The 25,396-nt window shown below is 39.9% G+C and overlaps 1 protein-coding gene across 5 annotated transcripts in view; it reads right to left on the bottom strand.

Annotated features, from left to right (window-relative positions):
* Nucleotides 1-25,396, bottom strand: part of LMO7 (LIM domain 7) — a 207,034-nt gene that overhangs the window by 125,725 nt on the left and 55,913 nt on the right. For all 5 annotated transcript variants that reach the window (XM_046028238.1, XM_046028239.1, XM_046028240.1 and 2 more), the window contains exon 3: nt 4,826-4,896. In XM_046028238.1, the coding sequence (XP_045884194.1) occupies nt 4,826-4,896 (71 nt within the window). The remainder of the gene's footprint in view (nt 1-4,825; nt 4,897-25,396) is intronic.

The following is a 25,396-nucleotide window of genomic DNA, read 5'->3' as shown; positions in this document are numbered from 1 at the left end:
GGCTCTGTCTCACAACCATGAGATCATGACCTGAGCTGAAAACAAAAGTAGAGTGCTCAACAGACTGAGCCACGCAGGCACCCCAGAAATACTTGTTACTTATACTGCAAGTGGCTATAATACGAATGGGAGCAATGGATAGTGTTGGTGTGCTAGACAGACGTATGGAAAGAAGTGATCTCCTCAGGAAATTCTAAACCAGAAAGAACTCTAAGAAAAATGTCTTCATTAATGTCTGGGGGACACCTGGGTGGCTCAGTGGCTTAAGTATCTGCCTTCAGCTCAGGTCATAATCCCAGGGTCCTGGGATTGAGCCCTGTATCAGGCTCCCTGCTCAGTGGGGATCCTGCTTCTCTCTCTGCCTGCTGCTCCCCCTGCTTGTGTTCACACGCGCACTCTCTCTCTCTCTATGACAAATAAATAAATAAAATCTTAAAAAAAAAAAAAAAAGAAGAAGAAGAAGAAGGCCCTCTGGGCTTCACATGGAACAAAGCAAAAAAGCCCAAGAGCCCACTGGTATCACTGCCATTCAATGTGTGAAAGTTTCCAACTCTAACAAGACCGATACCTCTTGCATAATTGAGAAATGACAAAGTTCTTTACTTTGTCCTATGTCTTAAAAAACTCACCTGAGGATCCCATAGAAAATTAACAGGAATTCTTTTTAGTAATTTTTCTCCTTCTGTTGAATGCAACTTTAACCAAACATGTTTCATTCATGTGGACCGTGTAGTGGTCACTGGCATAATAAATTAAAATAGGATTTCTCAAACCAAATAGGTGGTTCACGCTTGATTCACTCTTTCCAAGCTGTGAGCCAGGGCGAAGAAGTAAGAGCGTGAGAAGAGTTTTCTCAATAATTTGGGCCAAGTTCAAAGAGAGAAACTTCTGAGACGTGGCTCACGTGCAAACTTCTGTAGCATGGCTGGCTGTCATGGGATAGAGCAAAGATTGGCAACATTCCAGGGATGGGAAGTATAGACTGACTAATCAGAGACACACCCAATAAATTTAATCTTCAAATGTATCTTCTTACTTCATAAGGTGAATAAAGAATGTTTTTGTTTTAGTATTTCTAAGATTGCTATCATAAGATGAGTAACTGAAATTACTAACTCCTATCACTAGCTAGATAGATATGCCTCAACTAAGTATGTTTAGAGACGAGAAATCTGCTAGAACCACAGAGTGATAGAGGCTTGGATATTTAGGTAGTGTGGCTAATCTCATTTTTTAAAAAAGTACATAGTGAGGTCCTCACGAACACTAACAAACACTGTAGACAGGTGACTGATTAATGAATACTATCAATGATTAACGAGGAGCTGAAGTCACCTTATACAGACTCTTGTCAATCCTTTCACTAATTGGAAAAAAAAAAAAACAAATTAGATGTTGTTCCCATCTTTACTGTTTAGGAAAGCCAAGAGAGATTACCTAAGGTATACAGTAACAGACTTCAGCCAGCAGAGTAATCTTAAGCCCTCAACTCAATTAGATCTCACAGTCAGTCAAACTAAATAATACTAAAATTATTAACAGAAGATACTAACTTCAATAGTCAGTCAGATTAAAAGACAATTAAGACCCATTATCCTCCTTGTGCGGGTATGTATCTTGTCTAAAACCTCAGCGTGGAGTTTATACCCAATTTAGACTATCTGAAATGTCAGAACTCTGCCAGCTGGGTGGAAGCTATAATAAGCTCCCTTCCTCTAACTCTTGACTTTGATATTTCGGAGAGGCAGCTCATAAAGGATAAACTACGGCTCTGCTGAAATTAGATAAAATAATAAGAAAACTCTTTAATGATAATAATGAACCAGGATGCCTAGAGATTGTTAACAGGCAACAGCAGACCCTGTATTTCATAAGAATCCATTTCCCTGGCCATGAACCAAGCAGAAGTCAGCTTTTTCCTGTAAGAAAATGAATTCAGAGTTTTAAAATATCCTAATCATGCTTCAGCTAAAACTTGAGACCTCTTATGGGTAAAATATTCTCAAAGACAGACGGCCTACTATATCTACCATGAATTTAGGAGTCAGGATTTACTACCAGACTCTGAAGGGCAGATTGTGCTTTCTGAAGGGCTGATTGTGCTTTCCTCAGGGGCATTAGAACTCAGGCGGAGGGGACCAAACAGTGACGCCTGATTCATCGTTCACAGGCCACCCGGCTAGGCTTTCTTCACTACAGATTTATACAGAACAGAGTTACCTAGGCTTTTTTCCCTCAACATTACACCTTTTATTAATATGCTTTATTAACCATGGGGCACCTGGGTGGCTCAGAGGGTTAAACCTCTTCCTTTGGCTCAGGTCATGTCAGGGTCCTGGGATTGAGACGCCCATTGGGCTCCCTGCTCTCCAGGGAGCCTGCTTCCCTCTCTCTCTCTGCCTACCTGCTGTGATCTCTCTCTCTCTCTCTGTGTCAAATAAACAGGTAGAATCTTAAAAAAAAAAAAAAAATGCTTTATTAACCGGTGGCTGTACACAATGTGATTTACAATTAAGAGAAAGATTTTTTTTTTTAATACAAACATCACAGAGGGCTTTGATGCCCCTCAATAAACTACAACTGCCGATTACTACAGCTTAATACTTACTTATGCTACTTTGGGAAAACATTCATTTAAAGAATACTGGATACCAAACATATTGATTAGACTTAATCTGATAATGCACAAAACCCCCCACTTATTCAAGCTAGGAAACAATTTAAGAATGAATGAGCTTTGGGAAGTGGTCAATTAAAGTGACTTTTTTTTTTAACCAATATATCTCTCAACAGGCATCCAAATCTTAGCTGTGAAGGTAGAACTTATGTACTTCATTTAACAGTATTGCTTGTGATCAAAACAGTTTTTCCTCAACTCTGAACATCCTTCCTGGTAACAATAAGTGCCTCCTCTCTGGCTGGGTATGGTTTTTACAAATCACCTCAAGTCACTCAGAGACCAGGCTGGTGCAAAAATTGCATTTAAAAAAACAAAAAACTAAGTAGTCACACAAATATGTTTAATGATCTTGTTATGGAGGCAATGACTCAAAAAGGGGTCCTTAAAAATGATTTAAGCGGTAGTTCATCACTGGCAGTATGTACCCACAAAGTGACTTCTCTGAAAAAATCTGTTTGGGCTCTATGCTCTCACACGTCCACCAACAACTCAGTGCTTCACAGGCACACTTCCTAGCTAAGGCTTATCCTGACTTGTGGAGCTTACAGCGGAGAAAGTGATTTCACTGCAAACATCTACACAGTCCATACTCATAGCTAAGGTAGCTCTCTGATCACATGCACCTTTCTAACCATCATTCCCCCCTCCATCTTCTGAACGCATTAGAACACATTTAAATCCCACAGTTTTCAAATTTATAAAAAGTAACTTCCTAACATTGACCAGTTAGACTGACCACATGGTCTCCTAGAATTAGTTTAAAGATATTCGGCCATGGCACTTCTAAATATACATCAGAAAAGGACCAGAAACACCTCTTAAATTTTACTTTGGCGCTTCTTCAGACGCCTGCTCTGCTAGGTGCTAGGTAGAACCACATGAGATTGACATTTCTGTAGGTCACGGAGGGTTGAATATCAGTAACTTCATATGGTTCCATTTACTAACATTGCTCTAAGACAAAAAAGTTTGAATATCGACCAACAGAGCTAGTGAGATAGAGGTTGTTATCTACATGGCCATCTTTCCAGCAACAACTTACATTTATGCAAAGATTATATATATATATATATATATAATAGAATTTTGCAACCCGGTGAGTTAGGCAGACCAGATAGCTGATCTCCACTTCAGGGTTGAGAAAATAAGGCTCAGATGCTAAGTCAGTTTCTCAAATGTCCAAAAGTAATGGGGCAAAGAATCAAACCTAAGCCCTTTGACTCCACATCTTTGCTAAAACAACCTTCCTTTAAAAGGATAATCAAAATCATCTAAATACAAGTACATATACTTCCAACGCTTACTTGTGGACAGATTCCATAAATACCTATGTGGTAAGTGTCTAAATTAGAGCATTTAAGCCCCTTCAAAATTGTGGGTGCATACTCATGGACATTCTTATGATTTATTTGCTCACTTCTGCAACCTACACCTTCAACCGGGATTTCATCTTTACATCCCACAGGCCAGCCTCCCCATCACCCAAAGGTCACATACCTGGCTAACTACACTTTGCCTCCCCTGGGGGACAAAACATTGGGACTAGACGATGTAGGCTTCATACCATATCACTCATGCCACCAGCCTGTTTACTTATGATAACCAAGCCCTGAGATATTATTTTCAATAATATATTAATTGAATGAATGGCCCATAGGCCATTGACTCAAATTGATGGTAGTAGTGTAATGACTCCACTTAAAGCTTAAAAGAAAAATCTGCTACTGCCTAAATTTGTTTTATAAGCATCACTATTTACTGATGAAGGAAAAAGTTTTATATTAATATCTAAACCAGGAAATTCCATGTGTTAGAAGATTCAGAGTGGGAGCTGGTGCGAGGTAATAAAGTTTCCTCCTCAACCACCCACCCCTACTGGCCCATCAAGCAATAACAGAATCTTTCTTGTTTACTAATTTAAAATAATATATATTTCACCAATGCTATCTTTAGATGCAGAGACTGATAACCCCTCCCTACTGTCTGGTACTGTAGGGGTATCAATTTGCAGAGATCAAATCTCACTTGTTACCAAGAAAACAGATCAGTGACTACAATGGCCATGGAGGGGGGAGTGAAGACAACTCAGAACACACATACACACTTTTGCTTTGGAATTATTTTTTAACTGCCTTAAATACTTACTCACACAACAGAACACCATTCTCTAGAGAAGCTCGAAAATCCTTTGTTTCAAAATTCTTCTCTGTTACTGCCTGAAAAACAAATTTAGATGTTAATTTTCTTAGCCGGGGTTAATACACAAGTCAAATTTAGCATTAGATTAATTAATATTGCAACTGTTATCCTTGAAGGATGTGCATATATCATCAAAAGTTGATTAAGGAAATTGATCTAGGAAATTACATGTGGTTCTATGTTACAGAGAGAGAGAGTAACCATTTTAGTATGAACACATATAAACAGGAAAAAAAGACCACGATGAGAGTTTTCTATAATGGAACCATTTTACGGGTAATCAACAAAAGTTAGAAGCTCCATTTCCAACATGTTTTCCATAAAATCCTATGGGCAATCTAGCCTACCAACAGTAAATAAAATCACATTAAGATAAAAACTTGAAATATCAATTATCCACGCCCATCATTAATTTCAATTCCATCCTTCAATTCCTCAAGTTTCATGACAAAGCTAAAAATAAGAGGGCATGACTCTCCTTAAATGGATTCATAAAATGGCCCTGATTTGCGTAATGAGCCATATTTATTGAAACATCCTAGAGAGGGAGCTATGACATCCTGACACAGAGAGACAAAAGACAGACACAGAAGACCCTGTGTACTTCAAACAGACAAATCCCCACTTAAGGCTATGACATATGAACAGACAACCTATAGTTGTTACCACAACCGATGTTCCTTAGCGAAGCCCCTGGAAACATATGTACGGATCCTGTCTCTCAAGAGTGGAGTTGCTGGGAGGAAAGAAGATCTTAGAGAGGACGGATTACCAGAGAAAATGGAAGCCTCAGTAGGAAAAAGCTGTTGCAAGAACAACTCCAGCCACTTGCTCCATATGCCACTTTGGGAAGAAACACCATGTTGGAAATCTGGGGTTTGGGGGGAAGTCTCTGATCTTAACCCTAAGTAGCTACAAGTCTCCTGTTGTCATAACTCACCACGGCTAGGTTTTCAGCCCACCTACAATCCCTAGTTGTGCCTTCCGCATCTTTTCCATGGTGCCCAATATCGCCATAGTTCGGCATATTGTCTGTTAACTAACAAAACAGCAGTTATTTTGTAGAACAGAAGTTAGTTTCTCATTAGATGTTTGTGTAAATGTGGACAGAAGTCTGGGCCAGGAGGCAACAAATTCAAACACAAAAAGTAGGATATCCCTTCCTCCATACAGCATTAATCCAAAGAAAGGCTACATTGCCCCATGAATTAAACATAGGCTGAGTGTCTCTGTTACAGGCACTTACCTGGATATTGGGTGGAGAACTGAAGAAAAAAAATGCAGGAAGCTCTTTCCTCAAGGACCTCATAGCCACATAAGTAAGACTAAAAATGCAATAAAATATATCCAAACAGAGTGGTACATTCCTTTGGGGAAAACCTTGAGTGGCTCATGGATTATCTCACATAACCAGATGCTCATGGTTTATGCAGCACAAACTCTCTTGAATTTTCCCCCAAACGGATCCAAAATAAACTCAAGATAAGCATTGTGCGGCGCCTGGGTGGCTCAGTCGGTTAAGCGTCCGACTCTTGATTTCAGCTCAGGTCATGATCTCAGAGTCCTGAGACTGAGCCCCATGTCAGGCTCTATGCTAAGTGGGGAGTCTGCTTGGGGATTCCCTCTCTCCTTCCGCCTGCCCACCCCCATTCACATGGTCTCTCTCAAAAATAAATAAATGTTTAAAAAAAAAAAAAAGCACTGATCTCAAGTGAAAACACAGTAACTTCTCATTCGTCTAGGAACTCCTATCCAAAGCCAAAAAGGCATGAAAAATTCCCAAGAACATCCAAAACAGATGTCAAAGTCCATTCTCTCTAGTCATAGGACAGCCCCCTCAAAGCTTCCAATACTTAATTATCCACCACTGACACAATCTGGTGATTTAAGTTCCCACATAAACCTTGATTAGAAGCAGCGAGTTAGAAGAAAGAAGGGTTGTACCTACTGACACATGGATAGCAGTGAAGAGTGACAATCAATGGCCCTAGATGGGGCTAATCAAGAGGGCAGGGCAGCAAATGGCAAAACAGAAAGAGAAAGGGTTCACGTCAGACCAAGTATATTCATATCCTACTTTCATTACCTAAGAGCTGTGTGATCTTAAGCAAGTGAAATAATCTCTCTGAACCTGTCTACTCATCTGAAACAAGGAAGTATCACCTATTATTAGCTTGCAATTGCCAAGATGCTATGCAATCAAATACCTGAGGGTAGCTAACAGCTGTAAAGTTTAACCTCATTACAGGCACTGACCTTCAGGTTAGCACTCTGACAACACACTCTAATAACCCTCAAAGGAACACTTCTGCACCATAGATAAAGCCAAGTTACATTCCAAATATTAAATAGAAATAATGATATATACAGAGATACTCAGAAAACCCAAGTGTCCAGAATGGTTTATTTCCCCAAAAAGGCTATAGAAAGGCAAAAATCATAATCCATGGATTTTGGACCACCCCCATCCATATGTCAAACTATTAACATGTTCCTGTGTATGTATTATATATATATACACACACTCTTGTATATAATACATATATATTCCCCTAAATAATGATAAAATTAAAATGATACAAAATCGAAATAAATATAAATAATGATATAAAACCAGACTCCATCTATACTGTATTTATAAAGAAGACAGAATATACAAGTTAAACAAAGATTTTTAAATAATAGTACATATTTTAAGGACATGGGAATCTGGCAAACTGTAAAAACTGTACAATACTGAAGGTATTACAAAACGATAACATTTTCTAGAATACAATTTGTGATATGTATTTAAAGTCTCAAATTTGCATACTCTAAAGCACACCAATGCAGATCCAGGAATTTATACTAAGACAATAGGACAAGAACGCAAAAAGACATGATGCCAGAATCGTTTCACAGCATTATGTGGAATAGCAACAATTATAAACATCCTGAATGCCCAACAAGAATGCCCTGGTTAAATTATGATATAACCATAAAACAGAAAACTACATGAAATTTAAACTTAGGTCATCAAAGTGTTTACTTGTAAAGAGTATTTAATGCGGGGTGCCTGGGTGGCTCAGTCAGTTAAGTGTCTGTTTCTGGTTCAGGTCATGATCCCAGGGTCCTGGGATCAAGCCCTGCTTCAGGATCCCTGCTCAGCGGGAAGCCTGCTTCTCCCTTTCCCTCTTCCACTCTCCCCTGCCGCTCCCCCTGCTTGTGCTCTCTCACTCTTTTGCTCTCTCCAATAAATAAATAAAATCTTTTTTTAAAAAAAGAATACTTAATGAATTATAAATTAATTTATGGAATACATGAAGTATACCAATTATTATAACTATAGTAGGTGTTATATAAATAAATATGGAATATATTACCAGTAATTGTTTCTAAGTGCTGGAATTATACATTACCTAAATATATTTTTGCTTATACTCTGTAACAACCACAGGTGTTTCTTGTGCAATAGATATACAAATTAATTAACATCTTAAAAAATTAAAAAAGGCCAGAAACCATTATATTTCCAGTATCTCCCACATTTAAAGGATAAAGGAAACTTTCATGCTCATAATTTTTCTCATTATCTATGAAATCCACATAACCCTTGAATTTTATAATCCTTAATTGTCCCCTTTTGCTAGTGAGAGAATTAAGGCTCAGAAGGTTTAACTTTCCAGAAAATTACAGAACCACCCATATGCAACCGACACCAAAAACCTACAGCATTTTACAAGTACCTAGTAAGAGAGGGTCCTAACTGCATCACACACTAAATGTTCCTAAACTAAAAAAGTTAAGCTGTCTTCGATCTGTATGTAGACTTTTTAAAATCTAAATTAGTATATTAGACCATGCAATGTGTCTTCCAAAATAATCGTCCACTGTTCTGGGTATAAAAAGTAACTTGGTAAATTAAAAATGTTCCATTAACTTTTTTACAATGTTCCTGGATAAAAAAAAAAATCTGTGTCTTAATACATAGTGATTGTGTGTGTGTGAGAGAGAGAGAGAGCGCGCGCGAGTATGGCACTCTAAACATTAATAAAATGAAAAATTAACTGGACATTTTCCCTGAATATTTTCATATACAAAATACTCATACTGTATATGCCAGCTAACTCAATCTCAGTAACTCAAAATATCTGATTATCATAAAGTAAAAATTTTTAATTAGCAAATTATATATCCATGTGACAGTAAACTCAACTAAGACCCATCCTAAGGAACTAAAACAAAAAAGTTTTTCCTAGAGTTTTAAATCAAAAAAAGGAAGCACAAATTAATTTATTTTTAAATATTTTATTTATTTATTTGAGAGAGAGAGGAAGAGCAAGTGGGCGGGGGCGGGGGGTAAAGAGAGAATCTCAAGCAGAGCCCACATTGAACACAGAGCCCAAATCAGGGCTCCATCTCACGACCCTGAGATCAGGGTCGGACCTGAACTAAACCAAGAGCTACCCAGGTGCCCCCTAGAAAGCATAAATTAATAGCAGGGATTTTGGGTCTACAGTGGCTACCTGGGCCATGTTCATCAAGAAACCTACAATAGGGGCGCCTGGGTGGCTCAGTGGATTAGGCCGCTGCCTTCGGCTCAGGTCATGATCTCAGGGTCCTGGGATCGAGCCCCGCATCGGGTTCTCTGCTCCGCAGCGAACCTGCTTCCTCCTCTCTCTCTCTGCCTGCCTCTCTACCTACTTGTGATCTCTCTCTCTGTCAAATAAATAAATAAAATCTTTAAAAAAAAAAAAAAAAAGAAACCTACAATAGGCATCTACTATTGCCAAGCGAGGCTAGGTCAGGTTCCCTGGCCCCTGCTAGTTCCTCTCTGTAACTCTGGAAAAGCCAGGTTAACGTTTCAGTGTTCTGATCTGTGCACAGAGACACAAAGTCCCTACCTCACAGGGTTTCTGAGAACTAAATGAGACAAAGTACATGAGGCACTCAACATTTGCCTGACTCAGGAGGGGAAGTGACAAGTGTCAGCTAGCATAAGCAGTTGTTACTATCCATCTGCAGAATGTAGATAAAAAGTTTCATCTTATCAAAGAAAAATCTGTTTTACCAGACATAACATCCTTTAATTAAAGGAAGAAACTAGGGGCGCCCGGGTGGCTCAGTGGGTTAAAGCCTCTGCCTTCGGCTCAGGTCATGATCCCAGGGTCCTGGGATCGAGCCCTGCATCTGGCTCTCTGCTCAGCAAGGAGCCTGCTTCCTCCTCTCTCTCTCTCTCTGCGTGCCTCTCTGCCTACTTGTGATCTCTGTCTGTCAAATAAATAAATAAAATCTTTAAAAAAAAAAAAAAGGAAGAAACTGATTTACTACATTATAAAAAATCCACGAGACTACTTTCTGTATCCTGGAAAGTGTAAAAATTATAGAGATCTATAAAGGACCTCCAAATAGAGTGAAGGCAGTTTGTGGGGAAATAAAAAAATTAAATCATACTTTTTTTTTTAAATAAAGATTTTATTTGTTTATTTGACAGAAACAAAGAGAGAGAGAGCACAAGTAGGCAGAGTGGCAGGCAGAGGGAGAGGGAGAAGCAGCTCTCCACTGAGCAGGGAGCCCAACATGGGGCTTAACCCCAGGACCCTGGGATCACTACCTGAGCCGAAGGCAGCTGCTTAACCGACTGAGCCACGCAGGCACCCCAAATCATACTTTAAAATATAAACCCATCCTTAATGTAAGAAGAATTCAGTGTGCTGAAATTCCAGAATCTTGAAAGAACAAACTGCCTAGGAGTTCTAACAATTACTATTGCGTTCAATAATTCTGAACCTTACTCATCAGCAAGTTATTTGAGGTGTGATACATTTTACGTAACGAGGTGTGATTCATAGGAACTAAATACATAAAGACTACGTGTTACCCTCTTAAGTTATCAGAAGTCAACACAAACAAGAGCCATAATCACAGTGTAGTCAAACAGCCACACCTTGCCTTCTATAAAAACTTGGTTTTTCCCTCTTTCGTGCCTCTTTCCATATTTCCTTAATGCAGTTTAAGAAAACCATTACCTGAACTAACCTCAGAGGGACATCAGACAAAAAAAACCTGGGGTTGAATCCTGGACCCATCTCACTCGACACACTTTTGACAAACCGCTGCTCTGTACCCTAACTAAAAACAAAACAAACAAAAAACAGGTATTTGCCATTTCTACTTCACAGTACACAAATGATATGTATAAATATTTGACTCCTCTAAAAAAACAAACAAAAATCAACTGCACGCTAAAGGCAAGGCTAGTGCTTCTTCCAGCCCCGTGTCCTGGGTGCTGACTTGCTCTGCTACTGGAAAGAAGCCAGCAAGAGACAGAACCCAACGTGAGGCTCTTGGGTGAGAAGCTCCCCCTGGAGTTAATGACTCTCTCCGAGCATATAAAGGGTGGGGCAGCAGGCCAACAGCATACTCCCCATTAAAGTGCTGCCAAACCTGTCTTTCCACCTGCAGCCTCCAGAGAAGCCCGTGATAGGAAGTTTTCCAAGAGCATACTGTGAGGAGGAAAATTATCAGCCAAGTATACATGCAATAAATGCAAGTTCAAAAATTCCAAAAAGCCATTTCTTTTGCTATGAAGTGTATTATTTTAATAAATAAATGGGAGTTACCTTCATACCCTCTATTGCTTTCTTTATGGTTTTATTTTAATCCTCTGGCTGGATGAGATTTCCCACCAATATAAGCAACATGTTTCCTTAACGCTGCATCTCTCCATTCCAATTCTGACCACATAATCCACATGACTTAAATCCCAAACATTCTGGGAACTCCCCAAAGACCACTTCATACCAGACTGGTTATCAGCAAAACACCAACTACTGCAAGTCAGCAGACACTCATCTTGTTTAAAATTTTCAAGTCCTTTTAAGCAGCCATGTAAAAGATATTTAGAATCCAAAAAGCACTCTCAATCATATTTTTGTGTGAATCACAGTATAAAAACACAATGCCCATTTGAGCTTGTTTTAAAAGACAGAAAGCGAAGTTTCCAACAAAAACTAGGCTGTGAGCTTCAATTGGTCTCACAACGGATTCCAAATTAAGTTACATTCAAACTGATCAACTACTAGGTCATATTTAAAATACATACATATGATCACCATCATGCCAATCATTTCAACCTAAGTAATACAAGAAAACCCAACAAAACCCAAGGAATATTTACCACCAGAAGCCGCTGTGGAACACAGGACCCACATCACAAAACAATTCACAAAAGATGGTTCTGCCTTAATTTTTCCATTCCAGGAGATGATGGAGTGTTCACCTTTGAATGACAGGGTCCATATAGGGCGCTGTTTCCATAGCTGGAAGCCCTACGCAGCACACATCAAGGAGCTTCCATGCTTTTCAGTTAATCTCTAAAGCTGTCAAAGAATTTAAAAATATCTCTCTCCCCTTTCTTCCATTTAAATACATTTTGGGGGTGCCTGGGTGGGTTATTCAATTGACTTTGGCTCAGGTCATGATTTCAGGGACTGAATTAAGATTCAAACCTGACTGAGACCCACATCAGGCTCCATGCTGGGTGTGGAGCCTACCTGGGATTCTTTTTCCCTCTCCCTCTGCCCCTCCCCCACTTTTTTCTCTCCCCTGCCCTCCCCCCAATTTTCTTTTTTTCATTTTTGAAGTAACCACTTTATGATCCCTGCAACTCCACGATACAGGTCCAATTTTTTACTCCATGAGTTGTCTCTATTATTATTTGTGATACAGTAACTTTGACAGATCTTATTGGTCACACATGCCAAAAACATAAACACAAGGATAAGGCACACAGTCAAAAACATTAGGTGAAAACTAAACGTAATTTAAATAGAACAAACGTCTACTTCCTAGTTCCTTTCCTTGAGTAAAATTATTTAAAAGCTTATTCACAATGCTAGAGAAGCAGGTTCCCCCCAAAAGGATGGGCTCTGTTCTCTTTAAACTACCCTAGTACTGTGTCCCAAATAAAAAGGAACTTGGAGACAGAGAAGCTAAGCTGGGCAGCTCACACTCCTTCCTTGTGTAACTAAGAGGAAGTCCCTAATTTTCTCCAGGCCTCATCTCCTCCACTTATGAATCAGGAACCCAGATTATGACTGCCAGCATTTATTCTGCTTACTTTGAACACAGTCTCCCTTAATCCTACAGCGACCATATGTGGTAGGGTCTCTTACCCCATTTTTACATAAGGAACCTGAGTTAGAGTATAGTTGCTTGAGATGAGATGTAGATCAGTACGTAGCTCCCTATCTAACAGGCAGTGAGTATCAAGTGAGAGGGTCTATCATAGCATGGAGTGAACTCTAGAATGTCATCAGGAACCTATGTCCTGGCCATCCCAGTCTACACTGCATACTCTCAGGGACAAAATGGTCTTGCCCAACTTCTCAGTGGTTGAAATACTGCTTACACATACTATTCGCTTATGCTAAATTTATTACTCTCCCATGAATATTTATACTACGAATATTTTAAGCAAAGAAGAACAAGACCAAAACAAACAAACCAAAAAAACCTGATGGTTTTATTTCAGGAATATGGGGCAGGGGGGGTTGGGGGGGTGTTTTAGAAGAAGAAACTGACTCAGTTCCTAAAATCTCTTTATTCAAGTCGCCTTCTACTGCTTAAGAATGAACCCATTGTAGTTTGGTCAATAGTTTAAGAACAAACACAAGTGTCCTTGGAAGCATAGCACTCTAATGATATACCCTTTCAAAAGGAAATATTCTTGGACAAAATGTTCAAAGTTGAGAGCTTGTTACCACTACGGATTTGCTACCTGAAATTTTTCCAGGCTAAACAATATCTTAGAATTTAGCTTCCCCATTTAAATGACCTTTCTTAATTTTATCTAAGATACTAAGAAGTTACCCAGTTATTCATTCATTCAACACTCATGTAATGACAATTTCTATGCACGTACCTGACATGGTGCTTGGCACTAGGAATTTAAAAAGTAAGGTGAAGCAATTCTTGGAAATTCTTCTTTAAAACTCTAACCCTGTTTTGCAATGTGTAGTCAAAATGGTATTTTAAGGCTGGGTATGTCTTTAAAATGTGGTTAACCCTCTGAATTACAGCATGTTCTTGGTTAAGTTATACTGTATAGTCAGCAAATAACATTGCTCTAAGCAACATAATTCTCAAGTCATTGGTCTCTCTGAAGATTTGGCATCAAACAACATAATATCCTGGAGTAAACTAAGACTGTTTTTGCCAATGTTAATATCACTTGATAGAAAATTCAAAGCCAACTCTCCATCTCCCAATAATAGTGGCAATCAGAATTGCCCAGATCCCTGAATTCTACATAGAATCCAAAAGTCTCATGATGGTCAAAAATCTAAACATTTTTTTCTGCTCTCTTAAATTCACCTCCTACTTTGCCTCCTCTTGGGGAAGACTCCCAGGTCCTCACAAAGCTGGGAAGGGAAAGGAGCAAAATGTGAAGCTCCCAGCTGAATCCCCAGAAAATTAAAAGCCAACTGTCTTTACAAACACTCAAAATTCTCACTCAATCATCATTAAGCCAAATGTCAGCAACACTCAGATTTAGGGGAGCCCAAAAAAAAAAGAGTTTAAACATAACTTCTGCTCTAGAAGTGGTCACTTCCCTACACAGTTACAAACGTTTAGTGTACAATCCCAAATTACTTTGGCTAAAACACACTCATTTATAAGCCAAAACTGAACAGCAACTGGAAAGAACTAAACAAAACCAAGGAAAAAGGAAGATTCGCTCCAGGGCTGACAATGTCTGTGGCATGTTTCATCTAGATACGAAATCCAAGAACCCGAAAACACCACACACACAAATGTGCTCAGATTTTACAGACTGACTTTGTGTTTTGTTAACAATCACAAAAACTACTTCTACAGGGTAAAGTATAAGATACATTTTGTAAATACAGGTTCATACTCCAATTTAGGCTGTTGGCAACAATAGGAAAAAATGTTCCAAGGGGGGAAAAAATCTACCAAAAGACTAACTAGTCTACTGGATAAATTATTAGTTTTTTCTAGATCAAGGAGTTTTTAAATAACTAGCACATGACACACAAATGGATGTGAACATCCATTATCAGGATATTTTAAGTATAGTTCAAATGCTTAATATAATCATGGGTTCTCAAGAATCAAGAGACACCCTTTTTTGCAGAAATGTCTCACACACATTAGCAAGTCTCAACAATTATCTGCTTATCTCCCTGTGAATTACTAGGAGAGTCATCACTGTGGGAAACATTCATTTGGGGAAACAGTGTGTCTATATTACAGGTGAGAATCACTACTTATTTTATACGAACTTCAAATTGATGGTTACACCCCCAGCACCAATGATAGGCTTTGTCTCCGGTATATGTTTGGTATTAAGGAATGCAGCTGAGGTGACCACTAATGCAAGAGTTGCCTAAAGAATTCTTAATGGATTCCAGTTGCAAGCTAACAACACAGTCCTTCTGGTACCCATTCGCCAGCAGTCCTTCCATTCAACAATGAATTTCTAGGAAGCCAAGAGAGAGTTACGATATATTCCTAATCACATACCCAAGAAAAATAAAAACATGCCCACACAAAAACTTGTATCTGAATGTTCACAGCAGTATGACTCAGATTAGCCAAAGCATGAAGACAACCCAAATATCCATCAACTGATGAATGAATAAAGAGAATATGGTAGAGCCATAAAAGGGAGTATCATTCAGCCATAAAACGGAATGAAGTACTAATACATGATACAACATGGATGAACCCTGAAAATATATAGCTAAGGGAAGAGAGCCAGATACACAAAAAATCACATATTGTGTGATTCCAGTTATGTGAAAAGTCCGGAATAGGCAAATCCATAGAGACAGAAAGTAGAGTAGTGGTTGCCAGGGATTAGGGGAAGAGAAGAATGGGGAGTGACTGCTAATGGGTATAAGGTTTCTTTTAGAATGACGAAAATGTTCTGAAATGAAACAGCAGTGAGGGTTGCACAACTCTGTGAATACGCCAAAAATCACTGAGTTGTATACTTTAAAAGTGTGCATTGTATGGTATACAGATTCTATCTCAATAAATGTGTTCTTAAAAAACTCAAATTGTACACCTAGAAATTTGTGTTTTGCTGAAATCTAATAAAGATGATATTTTCAAGAGACTTCCCAAAAACCTTAGATGGTATCTATACCCCAAACCCAAAAGATGTTCAATAAGCACTAAGCCAAAAAAGTAATTTCTTTACTCTACTCAACTGAAAAAGTCGTACATAATTTCATAGGAATAGGACTAAGTTTCCAAAGTGGAATGTCCAGCCCCTCTACCTTACACACAGAAATGTTTGAATATTAAATTATGAGATTTCCTTTCATATTTTTGTGTCTATCTTTCCATTTTTTAATGTGTCACCTCTGCATTGTATCTAAACAATTCCACAACCTTATGTTTTCTTACATGCATTTATAGCCTTTTTTGATAATTCATTTTACTTATATGGATTCAAAGCGGAAAACACACTAAGGGCGTAAGAAGGAGGACCACAGCATCTGGACTTACACACTGCCTCATTAACTCCTGCTGTGAGTTAATTACAATCCCAACAACAGAATGGTTAGAAAATCAGTTTTCCTCAACTTGTAGGGGCAAAGTTTCCCTTACATTCTCTCCAAGGCTTTAACAGATCTCAACAAAGTTTCCAGTTTATTCATCTCAGAAGTAGATACGCTGATGGCTCCACAACATACCAATTATTAGTTTAAAACACCTTTAAGATTTTATTTATTTGAGAGAGAGCATGAGCATGAGTGGGGGGAGGGGCAGAGGGAGAGAGACAAGCAGACTCCCTACTGAGCATAAAACCTGACCTGGGGCTCAATCCCAGGACCCTGAGAAAATGACCTGAGCTGAGGTCAAATGCCTAACTGACTAAGCCACCCAGGTGCCCCACTTTAAAACATCCTTGCTTGAGTAATAATTTTATTTCTCTGTATTTGCATCATTTGTTTCAAGGCTATAAGAATGGAAGCACTGAGAATATTTTTTTAACACTATTCTGGCACACTGAGACATTAAAAGATTGGTATGTGTGTTCCCTCTTAGGGACACAAAGGGAAGACCCCGTCCAAAAAAATAAATGAGATTGTTTTACTCAAAAAAAAAAAAAAAGAAAGAAAGAAAGAAAGAAAATACTGGTGACCTTAAGAACTCCACTTCAGGAAAGCGTCTTGACCTTCCTCAAAGAGAGTTGATGGCTCCCTCTGCCCCCTGACCCTGCACCTTTCACTCATGTCTACCCCGCCTGCTGTTCTCAGCACTGTATGGCAAATGTGTATTCACATTCATGGCTCCCCTACTGGCCTAAGTTAATAAAGGAGGTATTGCAGCCCACAGGCTGACTCCAATCTGCAGACATGTTTTGTTTGGTCCACATAACATGTTGAAGTAGAACCAAAGTTCTAGAATGCTAACTTCTCTTTTAAAAAGAAACCATCTGACCACACTGGGCATGCATTACCTCACAGCCCCAACACGATGCCCCTGAGTCAGTGACAGGCCACTCTGGAGAGAACACACTCTCCAGACAGTGACAACCCTATGCTCCCATACTGGCCAACACCCAACCTTCCTCATTCATGAACACCACCTGGCTGGTCCCCACAGGCATGTCCCTTTGAAACCATGTGGGATTTTTTTTTTTTTTTTTTCATTTTATCCTCAAGGCCTAACACAACTCCTGCCCTGTAGGAAGGGCTCTTGCATATGGACTCAGAATTTAATGTGTAGAAGAATCCCTAGTGGTGCTTGCAGACTAATCCAGGGCTTTCTGTAAGAGGTCCTGACTCAAAGAGCTTGGAATGACACCAGGAGGTCCACCTTTTTCAGAAGCACCCTTACTGAGTCTTGCTAAGAATGGTCTCTAATGAGGGTAGGATAAGAATAAATGAAACAAGATGGGATCGGGAAGCAGACAAACCATAAGAGACTCTTAATCTCACAAAACAAACTGAGGGTTGCCGGGGAGAAGGGTAGGGAGAGGGTGGTTGGGTTATGGACATTGGGGAGGGTATGTGCTATGGTGAGTGCTTTGAAGTGTGTAAACCTGGAGATTCACAGACCTGTACCCCTGGGGCTTATAATACATTATATGTTAGTTTAAAAACTAAAAAAAAAAAAGAATGGTCTCTAATAAACACGGTTTTAGTGTTAGGTATATAGGGTTCTCATGAGTCTTGATTTCCTTACAAGAAAAAGAATTGGGACTAAATCACCACATCTCCTCCCAGCTCTAAATGCTTCGGCTCTTTATTGGAAGTCTAAGGAAAGTAAGCAGGAAATTAGTTCCTGTTCTCTGCTACCCCCTGCTGACATGTTCTTGGTACTGCAAAGGTATAAACTTCAGCCCTGGATATACATCTATTTTTAACAGCTAAATCCAAGTACATAAAAAAATACAAGTTTAGGGGCGCCTGGGTGGCTCAGTGGGTTAAGCCGCTGCCTTCGGCTCAGGTCATGATCTCGGGGTCCTGGGATCGAGTCCCACATCGGGCTCTCTGCTCAGCAGGGAGCCTGCTTCCCTCTCTCTCTCTCTCTGCCTGCCTCTCTATCTACTTGTGATCTCTCTGTGTCAAATAAATAAATAATAAAAATCTTTAAAGAAAAAAAAATACAAGTTTAAAAACACAAAATCAAGTTTAAAAACACAAAATCAAGCTACATTTGATGAAAAAGAAAAATAAATATCTTATAATTTTTTGTGTCAATTATACCTCAATAAAGCTGATTTTTTTTTTATGTTAATACCACAAGTCTGTCTCTCTACAAGAGCTTCTGAATGTGTTTCTAGAAAACTGACTTCAGAACACACAAATAGATATTGAGACTTTTAGTGGAAAAATCTTCACATTAAAGTATACAACCTATGTAATGTAGATTTGGGACCTACCATATGTAACAACTTTCTACCATAATACAATTTCCAGATTGGAATGACCTGCATTTTAGGAAAAAGCAAACCTCTGATACAGAAAATGTTCTAGGCCAAACGTATGTAATTCATCTTGATTGGGTGAGATTTCTAAGATTCCTTTCAATGGTCGGGATAGCTTCTCTCTCATCTGATAGACCACCAGGGAGCTCATGAATCTGGGTCCTATGAAGTTTCTGGATTTAGTTCATAGATGGAGTCTGCTCTCCAAGAATAGAACTATAACCGGGAAGGGAGATAATATGGGCTGACAGCCAATCGTAATGAACTGAAGATCTCTGCCTAGATCTTCAGGCAAAAACCATAAGGACCCACAGCAGAGAGCAGTTGGGTATGACAGGATGAGTGGGAGGCAGGCAAGCATGGGTTAATCTGGAAGCTTTCTCATGATTACTTCACCCTCCTCGAAACTGTGAAGCCTGACCTGCCAACCACTCCCTCCTTCAAATTCTTCGTCAGCTCACCTGCTCAGAGCTCTTTCTCCACCTTCTAAACCTTAGTCATTCCAGGATAAACTCCAAGCAGGTCATCCTACACTGACAACTCTAGTCCTTCCCTGGGACGTTCCTTTCACGGCTCCCAGTGGAGCATTTCCTCTTGAGCCTTATAGCACCAGAAAACCAGCATGTAAAATCAACCTCACCCTCTCACCAAAAATGGAACTGCCACACCTCACTTCACCACCGAAATCACAATGCCAACATTCTCCAGGATGACCAGACCCAAAACAACAGACTGCACCTTCCTTGTCACTCCAAGTCCACGTACTTTATGTGCACCGTCTAGCCTTCTCTTCCGGCAAATGTAACATTCTAGTACCACCTCCTGAGTGCTCTGCCTTCATCTCCTCCATATCTCCTCTACTTGAATGCCTGCCTATTGCTCCTTAAAAATCAAAAAAGCTTTTGTCACAAAAAATACCACTGCTCAAAATCTTCCAAAGGTCCATTTGGTCTGTAGAGGAAGGCCTTCCTACCTGCCCTCAGGCCTTTCTTCCCTGGATTCTCACACATAAATCCCAGATTCTCCCTAAACACAAGAACTCAATGTCCTCCAATACCTTCATCCATCTTAACAACTCAAATGTCTTCTCCAAACACTACTGCTCCAAAGAGATTCCTTCTCCCTCAAATCTTTGTGACTCTGATTTTGAGCCACTAATTCAGTAGTTGGACTGTTCTGCCTTTTGTCACCATGATTTAGTCATCTTCTCTTCTGTACCAGACAGAAAATTTATTGAAGTCAGGAACCTCCACCAAGGTTCTACACATCTTCCCCCTCCCTCCCCACGGAGTAACATGCACAAGAACTTGAAAGTAGTAAGAAATTATTAACCTCCTCTAAAGACAAAAGGCTGAAAGAAATGAGAAACTGCTGCTTGAGGCATTATAGAAAAGGAAGAACACGGCTCAGGAAAAACACTTTGACTTTCTGAAAACAAACAAACATAGGTGTGATGAGACAGGTTACCGCCTACCATCCACAGAAGGCAGCCATGTTGAGAAGCTGGGCAAGCAAACCAGTCTCACTGTCTCTCAGGCCACAATTCAGAGACAAGACTCCCAGATCAGATAAAATGTTACCTACGATGTGGAAAAACACTCTCAGTACTTCTGGCAGCACATGAGAAACCTAAACAATGTCTTGAGGGGAACGAAAGAAGCCCAAAACCAGCATCAATGAACATTATTCCCTAACAGCGGAGGACAGTGGCCCTATATGCTGGAACAGAGAACAGAGTCAGGAGATGGAAAAGTTGGAGGAGAAGGAAAACAGATTCAGGTAAGGGAGGGAGGGGGACTGGCAGTGCCCCATGAAAGAATGATCACCTCCGTCAAAAGCAGAGCCAGATGGCAGCCGTGGACAATGGGGACCTGCACAGGTGATATGAAATTTTGATGAATTCCTTAATGGCCCCACAATGAAAGCCTATATTCCATAAACAGGCTAATAATGGAACAAATGTCAGTACTACACAAAAAGACTTAAAACTGCCTTCATTATTTACTCAGCTGTATTTGTACGTTTTTCAAAATGTGGTTGTTTAATAAGTGCTTTTATTGGTGAGAAGGATCACAGTCTACGTCATGAAAACTGCCGTTACTTTTCTGAAGCCTAAGCGGACACTCCAGGCCCCTGGATTCACGGTACTACCACAGAGGGCTAGTTACCACAGAGGGCTAGGTGATTCAGCTACTCACATAGCTCTGGTTGTGAGGGAGACCCGTACACACCACTTCCCAGTGTCTCAACATGAGACATCAAGCAAACTTACAGCTTCTATAACCTCATACCCTTAGCCCTTAGGAGGAGCAGACCAGATTGCTCAAGAGTGTGCGAAGTGCCTCATTAACGCTAGCTTATCTAGGAGAAACGCTCTGAACTACTTCCCATATCTTTTGTCATCTAATCAAAGTCTAAAGTCAAAATGAGACTGAAGGTCATCAGTGCTATCTGCCTTCTATAAAACCCTGACAAAAAGGCGTCTGGTCTCTTAAATAAGAGACACTAAGTGGACTAATGGCCCCGAAATTAGCTGGTGTCTGTTGGCTCATGACCCACTGGACAGAACAAGGGTCCAGGAGGTCTACAGGTAATGCTGACCAAGCAACCTGAGCAGACTGTCAAAGGCCGGGTATTCGCCGAGAGATGGGCGAGGACCAGAGAGCATGTTTGAAGTCAGCATCAAGAAAGTGACGTATTAGACTGCACAGACCATGCTAAGCCGGGGAGGGAGGGAAAGACCCGAGGCTGGTAAGATGGAAGAAAGTGAAGAAGTTTTTGGCTGAAGCTGCGAGGTAAGATGCTGAGCAGGCAGCAACGGGAGACGATGGGATTTAACAATGCAAAACTGAAGTCCCCCCGTGAACTGACGACATCCAGGATCAGGACGTCCAAGAAAGCGGCTGGAGCAGCAGAGGAGTCATGGCTTCCTGCCGAGAGGACTTGATGGCCCCTCCCGCTCACCATAGTCTCCCAGACGGCGGCAGGGTTAGTTAGGGGGTGAGGGAAACAGGGAGGCAGGTGCACCAGGCTGCTCTGAACAAAGAGGAACAACAGGGAGCTCAGCACAGAACTGAGGAGGACCATGGGTAAGCCCCACGGTATAAGTGGTTAGTAGCTTGTTATTTCTGTGTAAACGTCCCAGTGTGTCTTGAAGAGTGTGGGAATGGGCAAACTCCACCGGGGAAGGCCATAGGAGAAAAAGAGGACTAGGTTTCTCATGTGGGAAAGAGACAAAGGGAAGGCATAGGAAGGGGGTAGAAGTTGAAACCACAGAATCATTCCAAAGGACAGAGTGGAAAGATCTGGGAGGAAGTATGGGCACCAGGCCAGGAGGCCACATTTTGAGCGCTATGACCAACCCCCCCCCCTCATCTTGGGTAGTTACAAAGGCTTACAGGAAGGACACAGAGGTCAGCTGGTAGCAAAGATGACCTCTCCATGATATTAAAGATTTCCATTACATTTAGCAGTAAGTCAGGACAAGACCATACAAATCCTGCATTTTTTCTTATGATAAAACATTTTGCATTTTCAAACTAAACCAAACAAATATCATCTACCCAACACACACCCAGGAGATTGCTGGGATGAATAATACCTCAAACATTAGGTCAATGGTCTAGAAACAGTGAGATATTTTGGCTATATTCACATTACCTGAAGCAAACCTAATTTTTCAAAGCTCTCTGAAAACATTCTTCTCAGTCACAGTTTAGCTTAGAAAAACCTTCCTGTTTGGGGGTACCTGAGTGGCTCAATCTGTTAAGGATCTGCCTTCAGCTCAGGTCATGATCCCGGGATCCTGGGATCAAGTCCAGTGTCAGGCTTCCTGCTCAGTGAGGAGGAGTCTGCTTCTCCCTCTCCCTCTGCCCCTGCACTTGGCTCAGCTCGTGCTCTCTCACTCTAATAAACCAATAAAAACTTAAAAAAAGAAAAGAAAAACCTTCTAGTTTTGCTTAAAGAGTACACTTCAAATGGACTTCCCAAAATTTTTCATTTACTAAAGCTAAACCTCCAGTTTTAACTTAAATTTAAATTAAATTTAATTCCTTTAACCAGAAATAATTTTAAATACTTACAAATACAACATACAAATGATCCCTTATATAGTCTATGAAAACTTCCATGAAATATTATCAGAAAAATTATAATTATTATTCAGTTTAGCCATTATTATTATTGTTTAGCCATCCATTCAACAAAATCAATGTACTTTATATGTATTTTCTTAGTCCTATGTTAAAGCAATATAGGAGAAAAATAACTTATAAACCTAATTTTATGGAAAAATACATCTTAAATGAGAGATGGGCAAACTACAGCCTTGGAGCCAAACACAGACCTGCCATTCTGTTTTTTAAAGTTTTACTGAATCACAGATTTCAACCAACTGTAATAAGGTTTCTCATTACAACGGGCAGAAAGAATGGAGTAATCCTAACAGAGACATTTGGCCCATAAAACCTAAAATATTTATTATCTGGCCCCTTGCAGAAAAGGTTTGCCAACCATCATTACTGACAAATTATCAAGGTTTTTCATTTATTCATTCAAATACATTAGTTCCAAATGTTGAGAAGATATAAATGTACATAAAACACAGCATGCCCCCAGAGGATCTTTCAAAGACAAAATAAACAATACAACATGGGCTTGGGCTACATGTGACAGTTCCAGAGGGCCTGCCCAGAGGCCCTGTGTGGGCAGAGTGGGCCAGCAAAGACCCCAGGCAGGCCCACACTGTCCTCAGAAAGGGCAACTCAGCAACTTCCCAGGTCTCTGGTGGGAAAGGGTTTCTCTGTCCCAGCCCAACCCAAGTGAGAAGGGTAAGGATGCTCCCCATTAGGAAAATGGACATGTTTACAATCATTGTATTCTGAGAAACACCTACAACTCAGAGAAATGTCAATAGACTAGAAATCCTATCTGCGACCTGAGCATTTTGTCCTGTCCCTGGAGGAAACTCTTCCCACAGCAGAACTGATGGGAAGCTCTGCTCTAACAGTCACAGACTTCTGGGTATAGAGCCAGGCAGGGAAAGTGTGCCTTTCTAAAGCTATCCTCCTGAAGACTTAACTTGAAGAGAAGATGTGGAATGGGCTGCTTCCTCTTGGCCCGGGTAAAGTGATGTTGCACTGAACTCTGAAAATGAAGCCAGAACTCACAGGACAAGAAAGACGAGATAATTAGAAAAACAAACCTCAGATTTCTTTACAGGCAGACCAAAAACTGAAACGGAGGACAACGTAAATGCATCGGAAACATGCTTTTCTGGAATTTCCTTAAATATGTGGAATCTATTTCAAGAATTGCATTAAAAAACTTTCCAAATGTAAAACCCCAATCTCAAGATGGCGGGCAGAAAAGACAAGTTGAAGAATGAAAGGGAATCCTCATAGGAAACAACCTCTAAGCCAGTGGGAGAAACATACTTGATATTTTGGAATCAGTGATAGGTTTGAAGAAAAAGAAAAAAAAAAAACAACAACTGGTAAGTCAGGCCTTCAAGAGCATAGACCAGGCTGTGGATGAGTAGAACATGGAGAAGACTGAGGAACTCAGCAACCAGCTAGTTACCAGAGAGCTTGGTGTAAAAACTGTCTGAGCTGTTGCTAGCTCCACAACTGTGTAAAAGCCAAAAAGGATGCTAAAAGGGTTGTTTGAGAAGAGAATAAATGTCTCTGGGGATTTGAAGCAAAGAATAGATAGGAAACCAAAACAATATCGAATAGTGATATTCTTCAATCCATCTGAGGGCTCTAAGTGCTTGATTTACTGAAGAGATTTTCCTGCTTATATTAAGTGTGTCGGGAAATGGACAGAAGTAGGGGGAAAAAAAGCATAAAATTTGGGAGTTAATTAGGAAACTTTTCAATCCTTTTCTAAGGAGTTTATCCTAGTGAAATGAATGAAATAGAGCTTTCTGTTATTTGCACAAGTATATATTGGGATTTTTAAACTTACATAGTATAAAATCCATTTCCATTTTCATCCACTTGGTAGAGCATAGCCAATGAGTTTCCAATACTTTAATTCAGCCTAACAGTACTAATCTGGAATTTTGTTTTTAAGATTGCTATTTGTTTCACAATGCATCAGCCATAAGTGCCAAGAGGGTCTCAATTGATACTTTTTTAACAAATACCGTAATTATTTTAATGTTACAAAAGTAACTATTAAATCTTTATTGGGAGGCAGTGAAGTTAATATTTCACAGTCACATGGTAAAAGCAATTAAGCTTTACGTTCCTTCAAATATATTACAATAAAAAAAGAAAAGAAAATATAATAAGTGCCACAGACACATAGTACTGAAAACTGGGGAATAACTCTGCTTGGGGAGAAAGAAAAAGTTTGAGAGAAAAAAATGAAATTTTGTTGGAGTTAGTCAGGTAGAGAAAGGGGGGAAAGAGTATAAAACCAATACAAAGATGTCTTCACTCAGGAGGCAATGCTCCTTTCCCACAGTTCTCTGTGGTATAACGAAACATGACCTTCAACAAATATTTGTTAAATGAATACCGCCCTCTGGTGGCTGAGAAGCACTGTCCCCCAACTAG

The sequence above is a fragment of the Meles meles genome, chromosome 14, assembly GCF_922984935.1.
Source record: "Meles meles chromosome 14, mMelMel3.1 paternal haplotype, whole genome shotgun sequence".
NCBI lineage: Eukaryota > Metazoa > Chordata > Mammalia > Carnivora > Mustelidae > Meles > Meles meles.
Note: the sequence above shows the minus strand (reverse complement) of the source record. Positions and strands in the feature narration are given on the sequence as shown.